The 20,662-nt window shown below is 38.4% G+C and overlaps 2 protein-coding genes across 2 annotated transcripts in view; one reads left to right on the plus strand and one right to left on the minus strand.

Moving 5' to 3' along the window:
• LOC131809818 (large ribosomal subunit protein eL43-like) overlaps positions 1-15,770 on the plus strand; it is a 54,945-nt gene extending 39,175 nt beyond the window's left edge. Inside the window, exon 2 of the mRNA XM_059137241.1 lies at positions 15,415-15,770. Coding sequence (XP_058993224.1) covers positions 15,415-15,717 — 303 coding nt within the window. The 3' untranslated portion in view covers positions 15,718-15,770. The remainder of the gene's footprint in view (positions 1-15,414) is intronic.
• ZSWIM5 (zinc finger SWIM-type containing 5) overlaps positions 1-20,662 on the minus strand; it is a 221,294-nt gene that overhangs the window by 178,098 nt on the left and 22,534 nt on the right. The gene's annotated exons all lie outside the window — the stretch shown is intronic.

The following is a 20,662-nucleotide window of genomic DNA, read 5'->3' on the forward strand; positions in this document are numbered from 1 at the left end:
ACACAATATGACACATTTTGCATTTTGGTAGTAGAAAAAAAACTGCCTTGTTCTTGGGGGATTCTCATCAAGAGACATTGGTTGCGGGCTCTACAGTGAGAGGATACCTGAACTTACCTGAGTACAACCTCTCTGTTACAACAGGGCCTTATAAAAGAAGAGTTTGTGTTTTATGCCCAAATAGACTAGGAATTAAAAGTGTATAGAAAGGAACACCCTGAGTCAACTGGAAAACTAAGAGAGTAAACTTGTCCATGAAATCATCCTCATTTGAAAGGACTTCACCAAAAGCTGTCCCAAAGAAATTTTGCTGTGTGGGGATAGGCAGCACCAGATTATGGAGGTACCTGACATCTGTACCATCTGTAATAGCCAAATGAGAGTCACAAAGATTCCTCCCTATTTAGAAGTGGAAATCAGTTATACCTTCTGTTTGGAGTGAAAAAACACTTTGATGCTTTCAGACAATACAGAGGAAAGGGAAGTGTCTGTATTTCAGACATTATGGGAAAGGATGCTATTGATCTTTCTATTAAGTACAGTATATAGGGACTTGGGCTGGTCATAATTTAAATTAGGGAAACAAGAGATGAACTGCATTTTCACTTAGAGTTTTGTAAAGCAGACCATACAAATTGCATAATGTAAACCATTTAGTACGAAGTCTGGATATTGCAATGAATAAATAAATGGTAGTCTTTTATTATTTTAGAAGGAGAGAGCTGTCACAAGGCTCACAGTTTAAATTATTCTCTGGAGAGAATAATTACAAGTAAGGAAATGGGGGGGAGATCTGAGTTTGTGGAAAACATCTGCTTTACACATGCTAAGTTTGAGGTAGAAGAAAGGCATTCAAATAGAAATGTTCATTTGCTTAAAAATGCACTTTCTAGGGGCGCCTGGGTGGCTCAGTGGGTTAAGCCTCTGCCTTCAGCTCAGGTCATGATCTCAGGGTCCTGGGATCGAGCCCCACATCTGGCTCTCTGCTCAGCGGGGAGCCTGCTTCCTCCTCTCTGCCTGCCTCTGCCTGCTTGTGATCTCTGTCAAATAAATAAATAAAATCTTTTTTTTAAAAAATGCACTTTCTAGGGGCGCCTGAGTGGCTCAGTGGGTTAAAGCCTCTGCCTTCGGCTCAGGTCATGATCCCAGGGTCCTGGGATCGAGCCCGGCATTGGGCTCTCTGCTCAGCGGAGAGCCTACTTCCTCCTCTCTTTCTGCCTGCCTCTCAGCCTGCTTGTAATCTCTGCCTGTCAAATAAATAAATAAAATCTTTAAAAAAAATGTACTTTCTACCACTTTTGCTAGTTGAAATCTTACCTTCCTCTACCCTGTTTCACCTTCCAGCTTCCTTTCTGCCCCCACACCTTCTTGCAATTATTCTCACTTTCTTCCATCCTGTAGCAATTGACATTTCTATCACTTTTATTACATTGTTTTATATCACAATTATTTTTCCCATATATGTCTTGTCAACCAGATTGTGAGTTTCTCAAGAGCAGAGAGAGATTAAAGCTAAGCAGACTGTCCCGTAGGATTTTGCTGACGGTTCGTACTTTAAATCTATCAGCAGCAATCAATAAAAACACCCAGAGCTCTATGTGCTCTATCTAAAAATCAGTTTAACTTTCATACCACCCAGTTGCCAAAGTGGTTCAGTCCTTAAGTGTCTGCCTTTGGCTCAGGTCATGGGGACTGAGCCCCAAAAAGGGCTCCCTGCTAAGCGGGAAGCCTGCTTCTCCCTCTCCCACTCCCCCTGTTTGTGTTCCCTTTCTGGCTGTCTATCAAATAAGTAAATATAATCTTCAACAACAACAACAGCAGGGAAAAAAAAAAAAAAAAAAAAACTTCCATACCACCATCTGCAAGAGAAACAGAAGGAACCCAGGATTCTGTGTGATCCTAGCAAGATTCCCCATCCTTCCCTTGCTCAACACTCATATAGCTTCACTAATTGCCTTGAAACTTTCAGGACTAATCTCGTAATATCCTTTATGCCCCACCTGTCCAAGGAGTCTAGAGCTCCTAGGCTATCCCTCAATGCCCAGACTCTAAATCCCTGTTATGTCTCTATGGGCAAAGAGACAAATTCACTATATGCCTCAGCACTACTTATTCATCTTCCTTTCCCCCACTTCATTTTTCTCCATTGCATTTACCACCACCTGACTATTTAATTGTCTGTGTCTCAGCTCTTAAATATAAATTCCACGAGTGCAGAGATTTTTTTATTCCTGTTTTGTTCACTACTGTAACTCCATAACTAAAAAGAGTACCTGGTTCATGGCAAAGCTCAATGGATATCTACAGAATAAATGGATACATATTTTTTAATTATTTCTATTAACATATAATGTATTATTTGTCCCAGGGGTACAGGACTGTGAATCATCAGGCTTACACATTTCACAGCACTCACCATAGCACAATCCCTCCCCAATGTCCATCACCCAGCCACCCTATCCCTACCCCCAACCCCCAGCAACCCTCAGTCTGTTTCATGAGATTAAGAGTCCCTTATGGTTTCTCTCCCTCCCAATCCCATCTTGTTTCATTTTTTCCTTCCCTATCCCCCACAAACCCCCTGCCCTGTCTCTCAAATTCCTCATATCTGAGAGATCATATGATGATTGTCTTTCTCTGATTGACTTACTTCGCTCAGTATAATACCCTCTAGTTCCATCCACAAACTAGAAGATTTGCATTCGTTGCAAATGGCCAGTTTTCATTTCTTTTGATGGCTGCATAGTATTCCATCACACACACACACACACACACACACACACACACACACCACATCTTCTTTATCCATTCATCTGTTGATGGACATCTAGGCTCTTTCCATAGTTTGGCTATTGTGGACATTGCTGCTATAAACATTTGGGTGCATGTGCCCCTTCAGATCACTACATTGGTATCTTTAGGGTAAATACCCAGTTGTGCGATTGCTGGGTCATAGGGTAGCTGTATTTTCAACCTTTTGAGGAACCTCCATGCTGTTTTCCAGAGTGGCTGCACTAGCTTGCATTCCCACCAACAGTGTTGAAAGGATCCCCTTTCTCCGCATCCTCGCCAGCATCTGTCATTTCCTGTCTTGTTATTTTTAGCCATTCTGACTGGTATGGGTGGTATCTCGCTGTGGTTTTGATTTGTATTTCCCTGAGCTTAAGTGATGTTGAGCTCTTTTTCATGTCTTTTGGCCATCTGGATGTCTTCTTTGCAGAAATGTCTGTTCATGTCTTCTGCCCATTTCTGGATTGGAGTATTTGTTCTTTGGTGTTGAGTGTGGTAAGTTCTTTATAGCTTTTGGATACTAGCCCTTTATCTGATATGTCATTTGCAAATATCTTCTCCCATTCTGTCAGTTGTCTTTTGGTTTTGTTGACTGTTTCCTTTGCTGTGCAGAAGCTTTTGATCTTGATGAAGTCCCAATAGTTCACTTTTTCCCTTGCTTCCCTTGCCTTTGGTGATGTTCCTAGGAAGAAGTTGCTGCAGCTGAGGTTGAAGAGGTTGCTGCCTGTGTTATCCTCAAAGAGTCTGATGGATTCCTATCTCACACTGAGGTCTTTCATCCATGTCGAGTCTATTTTTGTGTGTGGTGTAAGGAAATGGTCCAGTTTCATTTTTCTGCATGTGGCTGTCCAAGATGGATACATATTTTTTTGTTAATATGATATGTGCCTATAATATATCCCTAGCATATATTTGTGAACAAGAAAGGCATGGTCCCTATCCTCATGAAGCCTACAGTCTAGGGGAAAAGATGACATTAAACAAGTATTATTACATACTTTTACATAATTATGAGAAATGCTCTGAAGTATAGGGTATATAATAGGGAGACCTCACCTAGAGAAATGGGAAGAGGGACTCCAAGTTAGATTCTGAGGAATTCTATTTAAGTCAAGACTGAAGAATAGGTAGGAGTTAGGTGAGCAAAGAAGAGCAAAAGAAGATCTGAGACTATTCATAGGTGGCATGAGCTTATGCAGGGAAAACCCTATGGAATCTACACAGAAACTACTGAGAGGTAATAACCAAGGTCAATAAGGTTATAAGATCAGGGCGCCTGGGTGGCTCAGTGGGTTAAGCCGCTGCCTTCAGCTCAGGTCATGATCTCAGGGTCCTGGGATCGAGTCCCGCATTGGGCTCTCTGCTCAGCAGGGAGCCTGCTTCCCTCTCTCTCTCTCTGCCTGCCTCTCCGATTAACTGTGATTTCTCTCTGTCAAATAAATAAATAAATAATCTTTAAAAAAAAATAAGGTTATAAGATCAACATCCCAAAATTAATTGTACTTACATGCATTTGCAATGAGTAATCCAAAAACTAATTAAAAAAAAAAAATCAAGACACAGAACCTTACCATTACCCTAGAAAATGTTCTCATGCCTCCTACCAGCCAATCCCCTCCATAGGCAACCAGTGTCCTGATTTTATTAAACTACTGATTAGTTTTGCCTGTTACAGAACTTCCTATAATAAAATCAAACAAACATATACTCTTTTAAGTGAGGCTTTTTTTACTCAGCTTAATATTTTTAAGGTGTATTCATGCTTCTGCATGTATCATGTATTTTGTTTTGTTTTCTAAGATTTTATTTATTAGTCACAGAGAGAGGGGGAGAGTGAGAGAGAGAGTACAAACAGGAAGTACAGGGCAGGCAGAGGGAGAAGCAGCCTCCCTACCGATCAAGAGATAGATGCAAAACAGAATCCCAGGACCCTGGGACCATGAACTGAGCCGAAGGCAGACGTTTAACCAACTGAGCCACACAGATGTCCCAGGTGTTTGCTCCTTTGTACCGCTGAGTAGTCCATATATAAATATCAGGTTTATTTAGCCATTCTTCTGTTCATGTACAACTAGGCTGTTTCCATTTGGGGGTTATTATGACTGAAGTTGCTATAAACATCCTTGTACAAGGTTTTTTGTTGATACTGTTGAAATGTGCTTTCATTTATCTTAAGTAAATACGTGAGTAGAATTTCTGGATGATCGCATAGATGAATGTGTAGACCTTTTCCCAAAACAGGTATAACATTTTATATTCCCAAAAACAATGTATAAGACTTGGGATTGTTCCACATCCTTGCCAATATTTGGCTTTTTAATTTTAGCCATGCTGACAAGAATTCGGTAACGTCTCACTGTGGTTTTAGCTTACATTTCATTGATGATTAATGATGTTGAGTGTTTTTTAATGTCTTCATTAGTCATTTGGGTTTTTTAAAAAGATTTTATTTTATTTGCAAGAAAGAGTGAGAAAAAGAGAGGAGCACGAGCAGGGGCAGGGGCAGAGGGAAAGGGAGAGAATCTCAAGCAAACTAGGCACTGAACATGGAGCCAACATGATCTCACAAGGCTGAGATCACAGCCTGAGCTGAAACCAAGAGTCGGACACTTAACTCACTGTGCCACCCAGGTAACCCGGTTCATTAGCCATTTGTATATAAACTTTCAGGATGTGTTTATTTACACCTTTTGCCCGTATCATGTTGGGTCTTGTTATTATAGAGCTGCAAAAGTTCTTTATTTATCTTAAAACCAATCTTTTGTCAAACATATTTGGCAAATGTTATCTCCCAAGTGACAAGTATTTATTGACCAAACTGCTTACAGTTTTTAACTAATGTGACAGAACTTTGAAATCAAATACGCTTGGGTTTAAATCCTGGCTCTATCTAAAACTAGTTGTTGGAATGTGAATGAGGTATTTAATTTAGGGGGGCATTTTTTCCCATCTATAAAATACCTTTACAGGGTTGTTATGGTGATTTAGACAATGGGCTTTAATGTTGTATCTGGCATATAAAAGGTTTTCAGGGTGCCTGGGTGGCTCAGTCCTTAAGCATCTGCCTTTGGCTTAGGTCATGATTCCAGGGCCCTAGGATCCAGCCCTGCATCGGGCTCTCTACTCAGCAAGGAGACTGCTTCTCCCTCTCCTATTCCCCCTGCTTGCGTTCCCTCTCGTGCTGTGTCTCTCTGACAAATAAATAAATAAATCCTTCAAAAAAATTAAAATCCTTTTCTGACTTAAGTTCTATGATAATATGGCAGTTGCTGCCTTAAAGAGCTGAGTGGCAATTTTTACACTGCAAAACTGTTAAAATTTGAATTTTCACATCAGTAAAAATCATGGTAATAGTGGAAGACATAGAGAATAAGGGCTCCTGCGAAAAGAATAATGTATTTTTCTTTTATTTGAGTTCAGTAACATATTCAAAATAAAACTTAATCTAAAAGTAGTCGAATCAAATGAAATTCATCTGGAAGTGAAACTGTAAAGAAAAAGGTGAAAAATCCAAATTGTGTTGTGCTAACAGTATCTGCTGTACTACATGGAATATTTAAATGACATGGCATTGCAAATACAATTGTACTGACTCCTATCTATGCCAGTTAGTAGTATTTCATCTCTTATAAAAATTCACATAAAAACAGATTTAACCCAGGGGCACCTGGGTGACTTAGTCCATTAAACATTGGACTCTTGGTTTGGGCTCAGGTCACGATCTCAGGTTGTGGGATCAAGCCACACATTGGGCTCGTGCTCAGCATGGAGTACGCCGGAAATTATCTCCCTCTCTCTATTTCCCACCTCCCTCTGCTCCTCTCTGCCCTCTCCCACTGTGCGTGTATTCTCTTTCCCCCATCTCTCAAATGAATAAAATCTTAAAAAAAAAAAAAAAAGGTTTAACACAAAAGCATTTTTAGGAATAATTTCAACATGTCAATAATACTCTGAGTTATACTAATAACTTAGTATAAATAAGTTAGTGCATTTATTATTTATTATTATTATTCACTTATTTACTATTTACTTATTTACCTATTTACTTATTTACTAAAAATAAGACTTATTATATAGTGCAGAACTTGCTTTATTGTTTGCCATTCCTATTTTATTTATTGTTATAAAATTTCAGGTTGTGGATCCAAGTTCTGTTCCCATAATTTAATAGTCAAGTTAGTTAACTTTTCAAATATCACTTCCTTCATTTGTAAAATAATAATCATATTATGTAGCTGATATCACTGCTATCATTGCCAGTTTTAAATATAGTAAGTCATCAGTAAATATTAGTTATTACTGTTGTTGCTAAAGTATGCTAATCAAGTTCAGATCTCAGCTTAAATGATACCTTCTGGGGCACCTGAGTGGCTCAGTCAGTTAAGCGGCTGTCTTCAGCTCAGGTCATGATCCCAGGGTCCTGGGATCAAGCCCCACATCGGGCTCTCTGCTCAGCGGTGAGCCTGTTTCTCCCTCTCCCTCTGTCTGCCTCTCTCCCTACTTGTGTTCTGTCCATCAAATAAATAAGTAAATTCTCAAATAAATAAATAAATGACACTTTCTTGGAGAGATCTAACTCCAAAGCAGACCCCTTATTTAAATTTTCATTTCTAATATGGCAAATATTGATAGTAATGACCCACATGAGCAAATGTTCTGTGGGAGTCCTCAGTAATTTTTAACAGTGTAAAGGGCTCATGAGACCAAAATGTTTGAGACTGATACAATGAATTGTTTAGAAGATGTGTATTCTCATTCAGAGTGTAACACCGCCTGTCAAACTCATTTATATTTCCTTTTTAGCTAGATTTAATTTGAGTAGTAATTAGGAATTGTACACATTCACTTTTCCCTATTGTGCTCATACTTACAGTAAGGCTACAAAAGCTAATTACAATTTCAGGGTTTGGATTTTTTACATTTCGGGGTTTTGTTTTGTTTTTGTTTCATTTTGTTTTTTTTACTATGAACTAGGATTGCACAACTCAATGTTGTATGCACTAGTCATCTTGTGCCTATAGGAACCTGTAAGTGACAATTAAATTTTATGGTAATATGATTGCTAATAAATACAGTTTGCTTGTAAGACATAAACCTTTCCAAATGGTAAATCCACAATAGTCCATGAAAGGGACAATACAGGGAAGCACTGCACTGAAATTCTGACTTTGATTCATCTCTTCTTCTAGCCCTAATGCCACTGCCTTAGGTTAGCCCCTTCTTTTCTCTCACATTTTCTGTTACATTCTGTGCCATTCTGTGTTCATTCATTATAACCCAATCTCCCTCCACACTGAGATGAGAATAATCTATTTCAAAATCAAATCTGGCCATGTCAATTACCCCCTCCCCTTTTTAAAAGATTTTTATTTATTTCTTTGACAGAGGGAGACACAGTGAGAGAGGGAACACTAGGAGAGGGAGAAGTAAGGCTTCCCGCTGAGCAGGGAGCCTAATGCGGGGCTCGATCCCAGGACCCTGAAATCATGACCTAAGCCAAAGGTAGATGCTTAAAGACTAAGCCACCCAGGTGCCCCCCAATTACCCTTTTTATTTTAAAAAGCTAGTATGGCTTCCCAGCTTTCTATAGCAGAACCCATAAATTGTAGGGTTTTCCCCCATACACAGGTGTTTTGAACACAGGAAGATTTCACGCTAAAAACATAGATATCTGGTTTCACTTCAAAAAATTAGAAAATTTAGCAACACTGGGCCCATATCTGCACATAGCAAAACTCAGCTGGAGCAGGAGAGAGGACACCTAGGTAGGACAGCGCATATATGATCTGAGATTTCCCAGAGTTTACTGGAGTCCTTACCCAGTCCAATTGACTCATTTACCTTAGCTGCTTGGTTCCCCATGAACAACTGAATTTGCACAAACTGCCTTACAGGAGAAGGCCCAAACTGCTTAGAAAGACAGACCCTCGATCATCACAAGTTAAATTTCCACTTTCAACTCTCATCTCTCTATGCTTTGCCTTCACACACATGCTCATCATTTCTCAAACATGATGTTCTTTTACACATCCTTTTACACTTGCAAGCTGAACATCTAGTTCCTTTTGGTTGGAATGTTCTTCTTACATTCACTTCCCCACCCCACCAGCATCTGAAGAATTTCTCTACATCTCCTTCAAATCCAACCATACAAGTAAGTAGGAAAACATATAAATGAGAGCAGTTAGCACAGAGCCTAGCATATAGTAACTTTCAATGTCCTAACAACTGGAAAAAGTTGGTATTATAGCCTCATACTAGAGAAAAGAATGTTGTCACCTAAAGGAGTTAGTTACTCAAAACCAAGGAACTAGTAAGTGACACAAACAGTTGGAATGTGAGCCCTAATCTTATCACCAGGCTACACTGTCTTCTTTTATTTGACTCTAATGACACAGAACTGCCGGATTCTTTCCTCATATATTTTGTGTAACTTTTCTCATCAGGTACCTCCAATTGTTCCCTACCATCAACAAATCCAAGACATTCTCTTTTTATATCCCTATTGCCTATCATAGTTCAGCCCACATTACAAACTTAATATATAGTTTCAACTAATTCAACTCCTATTACTGAATGAATAAATGAATGAGAAAAGTTCTACTGTACTGATAATCCATATTAAATGATAGGAACTGAATACTTTAAGCATTTCCCACAACACAAATCTTTTTTTTTTTTAAGATTTTATTTATTTATTTGACAGAGATCACAAGTAGGCAGAAAGGCAGGCAGTGAGAGAGGAGGAAGCAGGCTTCCCGCTGAGCAGAGAGCCTGACGTGGGGCTGGATCCCAGGACCCTAGGATCATGACCTGAGCCAAAGGCAGAGGCTTCACCCACTGAGCCACCCAGGTGCCCCCACAACACAAATCTTAATGCACGGTATGTAGTGAATAAAAAAAACTTAAAACCTGTAATACATATAAGCACTAGAAATTTTTAAATCTTCCTAAAGATAACATTATTCCTCTAAAATGATGAAATACTAAAACTCAGCAATATCTATGTGTATGTGTATGTAAACTATTTATTTCATTTTAAACAAATGATCTAAAACAACACAAAGGTTGTACATACTATTATGAGCCTATTTAGATAAAATTATATGCATATATTTCTGCGCCTGTTTACTGATAAGGCTGTCTGGATAAATGTTCAGATGATTTTTACCTTTTCCTCTGAACTTTGATATATTGTTGTAATTAATTAGTATGTAATTTTTAAAATGAAACCAAGCTGTTTAAACTACTTTGAAAAATAACTCTTTTTGCATCCTCAGCAGTAATGGAATTAATCATAATCCCTCCCACCTCATTCAGAAACACAGTGAATCACATTTGGGAAGTAAATATTGAAGTCCTAAGTAAGAATAGGCAGATACATAAATTAGAAGACAGTTTTAATTTTAGAAATGCATCTTATTGGGGTGCCTGGGTGGCTCAGTGGGTTAAAGCCTCTGCCTTCGGCTCGGGTCATGATCCCAGGGTCCTGGGATCGAGGGATCTCTGCTCAGCAGGGAGCCTGCTTCCTCCTCTCTCTCTCTCTGCCTGCTTCTCTGCCTACTTGTAATCTCTGCCTGTCAAATAAATAAATAAAATCTTAAAAAAAGAAAGAAAGAAATGCATCTTATACACTCAAACAAAGGACATGAAATAACTTATTAAATTAAAAATGATTGGAGAGGGGTGCCTGGGGGGCTCAGTGGGTTAAGCCTCTGCCTTTGGCTCAGGTCATGATCTCAGGGTCCTGGGATGGAGTCCTGCATTGGGCTCTCTGCTCAGCAAGGAGCCTGCCTCCCCCTCTCTCTCTGCCTGCCTCTCTGCCTACTTGTGATCTCTGTCAAATAAATAAATATTTTTTTAAAAAAGTGATTGGATAGTTGTCTTTCTCCACTTGACTTATTTCACTAAGCATGATCTCCCTGATATGAGGAAGTGGAGTTGCAACAGGGGGGGTTAAGGGGGTAGGAGAAGAATAAATAAAACAAGATGGGATTGGGAGGGAGACAAACCATAAGTGACTCTTAATCTCACAAAACAAACTGAGGGTTGCTGGGGGGAGGGGGTTTGGGGGAAGGGGGGTGGGGTTATGGACATTGGGGAGGGTATGTGCTATGGTGAGTGCTGTGAAGTGTGTAAACCTGGTGATTCACAGACCTGTACCCCGGGGGATAAAAATATATTATATGTTTATAAAAAATAAAAAATTATTTAAAAAATGATTGGAGAACTACCAATATTTAGCATAGTATCAAATTTACATTATTTCACATGATTTTTTTTTTAAAGATTTTATTTATTTATTTGACAGAGAGAAATCACAAGTAGACGGAGAGGCAGGCAGAGAGAGAGAGGGAAGCAGGCTCCCTGCTGAGCAGAGAGCCCAATGCGGGACTCGATCCCAGGACCTTCATGACCTGAGCCGAAGGCAGCGGCTTAACCCACTGAGCCACCCAGGCGCCCCTATTTCACATGATTATTAAAAAGTATTTAATTTAACTTACAACATAGCAATCTGGGTTTTATTTAGAAATCACTCATTTGTCATATCTACTCTAAATGTAATTTTGGGGGGGAAAATCACTTAACAGTGTAGTGTAGAACTAAGAAATTACAACACAAGGATTTATTCAATTAACCGTTATATCATTTACTGAAAAATTCTGCCAATGGAACACAACTACTTCATGTTGGCTTCTAGAATGTCCCATGTTCCTGCATATACATTTTTAATTCCCTATAATCAAGCTTTGTTAAAAAAAAATTTTTTTAATAAAATACCAAATACCCTCCTCTGTTGCTTTTTCAACAAGCTTCAGAATTATACCACAGCAGCTAAGACTCAAAAATTAATTTTATGTTTGGGCGCCTGGGTGGCTCAGTCGGTTAAGCATCTGCCTTCAGCTCAGGTCATGATCCCTGGGTCCTGGGATCATGCCCCGCATCGGGATCCCTGCTTAGTGAGGAGTCTGCTCTCCCTCTGCCTCTCCTCCTGGCTTATAAAAATCCCTTTAAAAAAACATTTAATTTTATGTTGAAAAAATTAATGTGTGGTATTTCTTTGTTCTAAGGGTAGAAAGTCAATTGAATTTGAATTGTCTACAATAACATGTATCTCACAAAGATTAACTTAAAACGGATATTGTCTCTCAAACCAAAATCCACTGAGCAGTTTCACAGCCTATCAGAAGTGTGAAAGCCTCTCTGGCTGCAGCTCTGCTGACTGCTACACTTCTTACAGAAATAGTTCAGTCTGTTCTCATATGATGAAAGGATATTTCATATTATTATATTCCATAACCCCAAAAGAATCACAAACGCACAAACGTATAATTAAAAAGATATAAAGCATGATCTAAGGGGCTTTGTGAGAATGAACATTAACCTATACTCTATCTAGAAAAAGCTGAGGGAATACTGCATGGAGCATTACATCCCTGTAACCACTTTTCAGTTATTAAGAGTAATTCAACAAATACACTTCAAAAGTTATTTAACCTACTGGCTAGCAATTATTTTAGCAAAATCTTACACAATTATTTGGAAATCCAATGGTATCTATAACCTTTTTATAAAGGCAAAAGATATTAGAGATTTAAATGGAGCTATTTAAAAAAATAAATAAATGAAGGTATTCAAGTAACAGTTCACCTTTTCCACTCACATGCTGCTTTAAAGAATCAAAAATTTTACTATACCAGTTTTTCAGCCTAAAGATTCTTCTAAAATCCTCCCAATCCATAATATCCAAAATTCAGAAGGAAACCAAATCATATTGTAAGAATGCTCATAGGTGTGGACTTAGATATAATGATCAAAAAAAAAAAAAAAAAAAAAAGAAAGAAAGAAAGAAAGAAAGAAAGAAAAGATGATCCATTCAATGACTGAGCCAAAATGTAGCTCAATGGTTGTGACGCTGGATCAACAGGATCCTGTTCAGGTTGTGCTCATATATTTTATTTTGACCATATTTGTTGACAGATATTAATAGTTGTATTTTCCCTCCCCCAAAATTAATCTGTTCAAAAAAAGAAGATAAAATACAGTTGAAAATAAATAGCATATATGTTGGCTAAAGGGAACAGAATATATCTGAAGAAGTGAGTGCCAAATTAGTACTCCAAATACACTCTTAGAGCAGTGAGCTAAAACCAAAATATATTATTAAAAAATGAAATATTTTGGGGCGCCTGGGTGGCTCAGTGGGTTAAGCCACTGCCTTCGGCTCGGGTCATGATCTCAGGGTCCTGGGATCGAGTCCCGCATCGGGCTCCCTGCTGAGCAGGGAGCCTGCTTCCTTCTCTCTCTCTCTGCCTGCCTCTCAGTGTACTTGTGGTTTCTCTCTGTCAGATAAATAAATAAAATCTTTAAAAAAAAAAAAATAAATAAAAAAAAAATAAAAAAAAAAAAAAGAAATATTTTACTATTCAGAAAACTGAAAAAAAATGCTAATGTACAGTTCTGCAGCAAATTCACCACATATGATCTTAGAAAATTCACTATTTATATCAGTACAGAACTGTATATTTTAACAACCACCTTCAGGTACATTATCTCCTACAGCTGAACTCTGGGGGAAACTATCATCCCACAAAAGGAGCTACAAAAACTGGTTTACATTTTTTCTCCCACAATGTGACCTTATAATCTTCCTAGAATCACAGGGTTTGGAGCCATTAGCAAATGAGCCACATATTTAGATTACAACCGCCATCCAAATCATTCTTAAAGTTAGTTTTATAGGGGCGCCTGTTTGACTCAGTTGGTTAAGCACCTGCCTTCGGCTCAGGTCATGATCCTGGGATCAAGCCCCCCCATCAGGCTCCCTGTTCTACAGGAAGCCTGCTTCTCCCTCTCCCACTCACCCTGCTTGTGTTCCCTCTCTCACTGTCTGTCTGTCTGTCTCTCTCTCTGTGTCAAATAAATAAAATCTTTTTTTTTTAAAGTTAGTTTTATAAACCACTCTTCAGTAAAACTTCCAAATGTTCTGCCTCTTCTTGTTCTCTGTAAAAACCTACTGCTTTCTAACAAATTCTGTAACACAAGAAAGACTGAGAATATTTAAATTGCTATGGGTAAATCATAAAGCCAAATAAAGATAAAGTGAATAAAATCAATAACATATTCTCCATTTATGAAGTTACCTGTTTGATTGTTCTATCTATACTACAAAGTGAATTATTTCCTTGTATTAAAATTATAAACATCCAATTTAAATGAATACATAATAGGTCTGTGATTATACGAATTTAATATATTGGGCTCAACAGTAGAGTTACGGTTCTAGTACAACACCACCTAGTTTTTTTTAAAAGGTCTGCACATTAAATATGTGATATAATACAAAAGGCAAGATTGTGTGTTATTAAAGGTAATAAAGATTTGCAATGCACTATATAAAATCTATGCCTGAATTTTCTTCTTTATGGACAGCAAAGAAAACAAGTTCAATATATACTGTCTTCATTTGACTGACTTTTTCCCCCTTCGCAATCACTCTTTGGATTTAAACTGGTTGTTTTACTTTTCACTATATATATAATTGAATATAACATAATGATTAAGATCTTAAACCCAGGCATCAGAATGCCTGAATTCTAACCTCAGTTCCACCACTTAACCAGTTATGGGAACTTTCATGAGCTGCTTATGCTGGCATTATATCCTCATCTGTAAAATTGGGATCATACCAGTACATACCTCAGAAGATTGTTTTAAGAGTTAAATTAAGGGGCACCTGGCTGGCACAGTTGGTCAAGCATCTGACTCTTGATTTTGGCTCAAGTCATGATCAAGCACCACATGGGCTCTACACACTGGTCCTGGAGCCTACTTAAGATTCTCTCTCTGCCCCCCAACCCCCCATGTGGTCCCTGCATGCATTCTCTCTCTCAAAAAAAAAAAAAAGTTAAGTTAACGCAAAACATCTTAAAGACCTAGCACAGTGCTAGTACACAGTAAATGTTTACTGTGTATTAGCTATTAATATTCTTGTTATTGCCACTGTTATGCAAAAAAGTGAGATTACATTAAATGCCAATATTCACAAAACTAAAAAATTAGAAGACTGGGGTGCCTGGGTGGCTCAGTCATCTGCCTGACTCTTTATTTTGTCTCAGGTCATAATCTTAGGGTCATGAGATTGAGCCCCGTGTTGGGCTCCATGCTGGGTGTGGAGCCTGCTTAGGATTCTCTCTATCCCCCTCCCTCAGCCCCTCCTTCCGGCTCACACACTCTTGTGCTCTCTCTCTAGAGAGGGAGGGGAAAATAGATACATATGTAAAGTTAGAAGACTATAAATTCATACATTCAGGAAAGACACAAAAACTTAAAATTTAGGGACGCCTGGGTGGCTCAGTCAGTTAAGTGCCTGCCTTTGGCTCAGATCATGATCCCAGAGTCCTGAGATCAAGCCCCACATCGTGCTCTCTACTCAGTGGGGAGCCTGCTTCTCCCTCTCCCTCTGTCATTGCCCCTGCTTATGCTTGTATGCTCTCTCTCTGCCAAATAAACAAAATCTTTTAAAAATTTAGATTATAATTTGAATAAGAAATAACCAACTATTACTTAAAATGAATGATAAGTTCATACTGTTGATAATTTAACCTTTAAAATGAACATGAGCTCTCAGACCTAGTTTGCAGCAACACGGCTAAATGCACCAAGAAGGTCGGAATCGTGGGCAAATATGGGACCCATTATGGTGCCTCCCTCAGAAAGATGGTGAAGAAGATTGAGATAAGCCAGCATGTCAAGTACGCTTGCTCCTTCTGTGGCAAAACCAAGATGAAAAGACAAACTGTGGGGATATGGCATTGTGGCTCCTGCATGAAAACCATCACTGGTGGCGCCTGGACCTTTAACACCACTTCTGCTGTCACAGTAAAGTCTGCCATCAGAAGACTGAAGGAGTTTAAAAACCAGTAGAAGCGCCACCATTTGAAACATTGCTAGCCTATAATAAATGGGTTAATTTATGTAATAAATAAATAAATAAAAATAAAAATAAAATGAACATGAAATGAAACTAAAACATTAAAGAGTAATTCTTCTTCAAATAACTTTGGAAATTTGAATTATAAGCTAAGAAACAAAAAAAAATATTCTTTTTTTAAAAATTGAATCAACTATAGTTGACACACAATGTTACATTCATTTCAGGTGTATAACACAGTAATTTGATTAAGTCTATACATCATGCTATGCTTAGCACAAGCATATCTGCCATCTGTCCCCATACAACATTACTGCAATACCTCTGACTATGTTCCTCATGCTGTATTTTTTATCTCCATGACTACAAAAAATATTCTCATGAGCAGCTCAAAGTAAATAGATAATGGGGAAGCACTTACTATTAAATAAAATTCATACAAGATTAATTATCATATTTCTTTTTATTTTGAAACAATATCACACTTGCATAAAAGTTGCAAGTACATTTCAAATAATTCTTTGAAGGGAGGAACACTTTTTCCCCAGCTTTATTAAAATATGATTGACAAATAAAAATTCTATATATTTAAGCTGCATAAAATGTGATTTTTTAAGATGTACAATATGATTTTATACATATATACATTGTGAAATGCTTGCCATTATCAAGTTAAATAATATATTCATCACATCATATAATTACCATTTGTATACATGTATATGAGGGGTAAGAACACTTAAGACCATTCCAGACTTCAAGCTCTATTACAAAGCTGTCATCATCAAGACAGTATGGTACTAGCACAAAAACAGACACATACATCAATGGAACAGAATAGAAAGCCCAGAAATAGACCCTCAACTCTATGGTCAACTAATCTTCGACAAAGCAGGAAAGAATGTCCAATGGAAAAAAGACAAGTCTCTTCAACAAATGGCACTGGGAAAATTAGACAGCCACATGCAGAAAAACGAAACTGGACCATTTCCTTACACCACACATGAAAATTAGATTCGAAAGGGATAAAGGACCTCAATGTGAGACAGGAATCCATCAAACTCTTTGAGGATAACACAGGCAGCAACCTCTTCAACCTCAGCTGCAGCAACTTTTTCCTAGGAACATCACCAAAGGCAAGGGAAGCAAGGGCAAAAAGGAACTACTGGAACTTCATCAAGATCAAAAGCTTCTGCACAGCAAAGGAAACAGTCAACAAAACCAAAAGGCAATTGACAGAATGGGAGAAGATATTTGCAAATGACACATCAGAGAAAGGGCTAGTATCCAAAATCTATAAACAACTTACCACACTCAACACCCAAAGAACAAATACTCCAATCCAGAAATGGGCAGAAGACATGAACAGACATTTCTGCAAAGAAGACATCCAGATGGCCAAAAGACACATGAAAAAGTGCTCAACATCACTTGGCCTCAGGGAAATACAAATCAAAACCACAATGAGATACCACCTCACCCAGTCAGATTGGCTAAAATTAACAAGTCAGGGAATGACAGATGCTGGCGAGGACGTGGAGAAAGGGGATCCTTTCAACACTGTTGGCGGGAATGCAAGCTAGTGCAGCCACTCTGGAAAACAGTATGGATGTTCCTCAAAATGTTGAAAATATAGCTACCCTACAACCCAGCAATCGCACTACTGGATATTTACCCTAAAGATAAAAATGTAGTGATCCAAAGGGGGCCGTGAGCCCGAAAGTTTATAGCAGTAACGTCCACACTAGCCAAACTAGCCAAAGAACTTAGATGCCAATCAACAGATGAATGGATAAAGAAGATGTGGTATATATATATACAATAGAATACTATGCAGCCATCAAAAGAAATGAAATCTTGCCATTTGCAACAATGTGGATAGAACTAGAGGGTGTTGTGCTCAGCAAAATAAGTCAATCAGAGAAAGACAATTATCATACGATCTCTCTGATATGAGGAACTTGAGAGGCAGGGTGGGGGGTCTGGGGGGTAGGGAGGGAAAAAATGAAACAAGATGAGATTGGGAGGGAGACAAACCATAAGAGTCTCCTAATCTCATGAAACAGACTGAGGGTTGCTGGGGGGTGAGGGGTAGGGATAGGGCGGCTGGGTGATGGACATTGGGGAGGGATTATGCTATGGTGAGTGCTGTGAAATGTGGAAGCCTAATGATTCACAGACCTGTACCCCTGGGGCAAATAACACATTATATGTTAATTTTTTAAAAAAAGAAGCATTTCCAAGTTCACTGAAAAGCAAGAAATCTCCCTTAGTCCAATGCATTCTATGGAAATAACAACACTGAGTTTTGTGACCTGCAAAAATAAGGACCACACATTCCAGATTGGAAAGAAAAAAAATGATCTCTACTGACAGAACTAATAAATGAGTTCAACAAGGTTGGTACAAGATCTATTTATATAAAAATCAATTACATTTAAACACACTAGCAATGAATAACCTAGAAATGAAATCAAGAAAACAATTCCACTGGGGCGCCTAGGTAGTTCAGTCAGTTAAGCGTCTGCCTTTGGCTCAAGTCATGATCCTGGGATCCTGGGATTGAGCCCCGCATGGGACTTCCCTGCCCAGTGGGGAGCCCGCTTGTCCTTCTCCCTCTGCCTCCCCCTACCCCAGCCCATGTGCTCTCTTTCTCAAATAAATAAAAAATATTTTTAAAAAATAATTCCATTTATAATAGCATTAAAAAGAATAAAACACTGAGGAATAAATTCAACCAAGAAAGTATGGGACTTGTATTGTTCTGAGTATAAAACATTTTTGAAAGAAGTTAGAGGACCCAAGTAAATGGGAAAAGATCCAATGTTCATGAATCAGAGACCAGACACTGTTAAAATAGTATGGTAGACAGAATAATGCCCTCCACTCAAATATATCCATGTCCACGTCCTAATCCCCAGAATCTGGTAAAAGGAACTATGCAGATATGATTAAACTAAGGTTCTTAAAATGTGCAGATTATCCAGGTGTCTGGGTGGCTCAGTTGGTTAAGTGTCTGCCTTCAGCTAAGGTCATGATCCCAGTGTCCCGGGATCAAGCCCTGCATCAGGCTCCTTGCTCAGCGGAGAGCCTGCTTCTCTCCCTCTCCTTGCTCTTGTGTGTGCAGACACTTGCTCGCTCTCTCTCTCTCTTCCCCGCTCCCTCCCTTTGGTTTTTTTTTTTATGTGCAGATTATCTGAGTGGGCCCAATGTAATCACAGAGTCCTTATAATAGGGAGGCAAGAGGCTTAAAGTCAGAGGCCAAGTGTGACAATGGAAGCAGAGGTTGCAGTGATATGCTATGAAAATGGAGGAAAGAGCCATGAGCCAAGGAATGTAGGTGGCTTTTAGAAGCTGGAAAAAGCCATGGAAAGAGATTTCCCCCTAGAGCCTCCAGATGGGACACAACTCTGCTAACATCTTTTTTCTTCTAATTGAAGTATAATTAACATACAATGTTATATTAGTTTCAGGTACACAACATATTGATTCAACAATTCTATACATTACTCAAAGTTCACTACATTAAGTATAGTCACCGTCTGTCACCGTATAATATTATTACAGTATTACTATGTTCCCTATGCTATAATTTTCATCTCCATGATTTATTTATTTTATAACTGGAAGTTTGTAACTCTTAATCCCTTTATCTATTTTGCCTACCCACCCCCCCCCAATAAACCTCCCCTCTGGCAACTACCAATTTGTTCTCTGTATTTAAGAATCTGTTCAGTATGTCGTTTGCTTTGTTTTTTAGATTCCAAATATAAGTGAAATCATTTAGTATTTTTCTTATTTTTTAAGATTTATTTATTTATTTATTTGACAGACAGAGATCACAAGTAGGCAGAGAGGCAGGCAGAGAGAGAGGAAGAAGCAGGCTTCCTGCTGAGCAGACAGCCCGACATGGGGCTTGATCCCAGGACCCTGGGATCATGACCTGAGCTGAAGGTGGAGGCTTTAACCCATTGAGCCACCCAGGCACCCCCATTTGGTATTTTTCTTTGACTTATTTCACGTAACATAACATCCTCTCGGTCCGTCCATGTTGCAAAAGGAAAGATTGCATTTTTTATGGATGAATAATATTCTATTTTATATATTTACTACATTTTTTTATCCATTTATCTATCAATGGACACTTGATCAACAACTTGATTTTTGCCCAACAAGACAAATTTCATATTTCTAACCTCCAGAACTATAAAATATTAAAACTGTGTTGCCTTAAGCCACTAAGTTTGTGGTATTTGTTAAGCAGCAACAAACAACTAATACAAATGACAATAACACTTACACAAATATATCTACAGATTCAACGCAATCCCTAGCAAAATCCCAGCTGACTGGTTTTTTTTTTTTTTTTTTTTGCAAAAATTGGCAAGTTAATCCTAATATTCATAAGAAAACTTAAGGGAACCAGAACATCGAAACAATCTTGAAAAACAGGAACAACAGTAACCAAAACAGTACGGTATTACATAAAAATAGACCAATGGAACTGAATCGATAAGCCAGAAATAAACCCATGCATATATGGTCAACTAATATTTGACAAGGGAGCCAAACATATTCAATGGGGAAAGGACAGTCTCTTTAATAATGGTGTTAGGAAAACTGGATATACACATGCAAAAGAAAATCTGGACGCCTATCTTATACCACTTACAAAAATTAACTCAAAATGAATTAAAGAAATTACACATAAGACCCAAAACCATAAAACTCCTAGAGGAAAATACAGGGAAGGTCACCTGGGTGGTTCAGTCAGTTAAGCATCTGACTCTTGATCTCGGCTTGGGTCGTGAGTTCAAGCCCCACAATGGGCTCCACACTGGGCATAGAGCCTACTTTTAAAAAGAAAAATTATATTTATTTATTTATGGAAAAAGCTCTTTGACATAGTTCTTGGCATGATCTTTTGGATACCAAAAA

Source organism: Mustela lutreola, chromosome 10, assembly GCF_030435805.1.
Source record: "Mustela lutreola isolate mMusLut2 chromosome 10, mMusLut2.pri, whole genome shotgun sequence".
NCBI lineage: Eukaryota > Metazoa > Chordata > Mammalia > Carnivora > Mustelidae > Mustela > Mustela lutreola.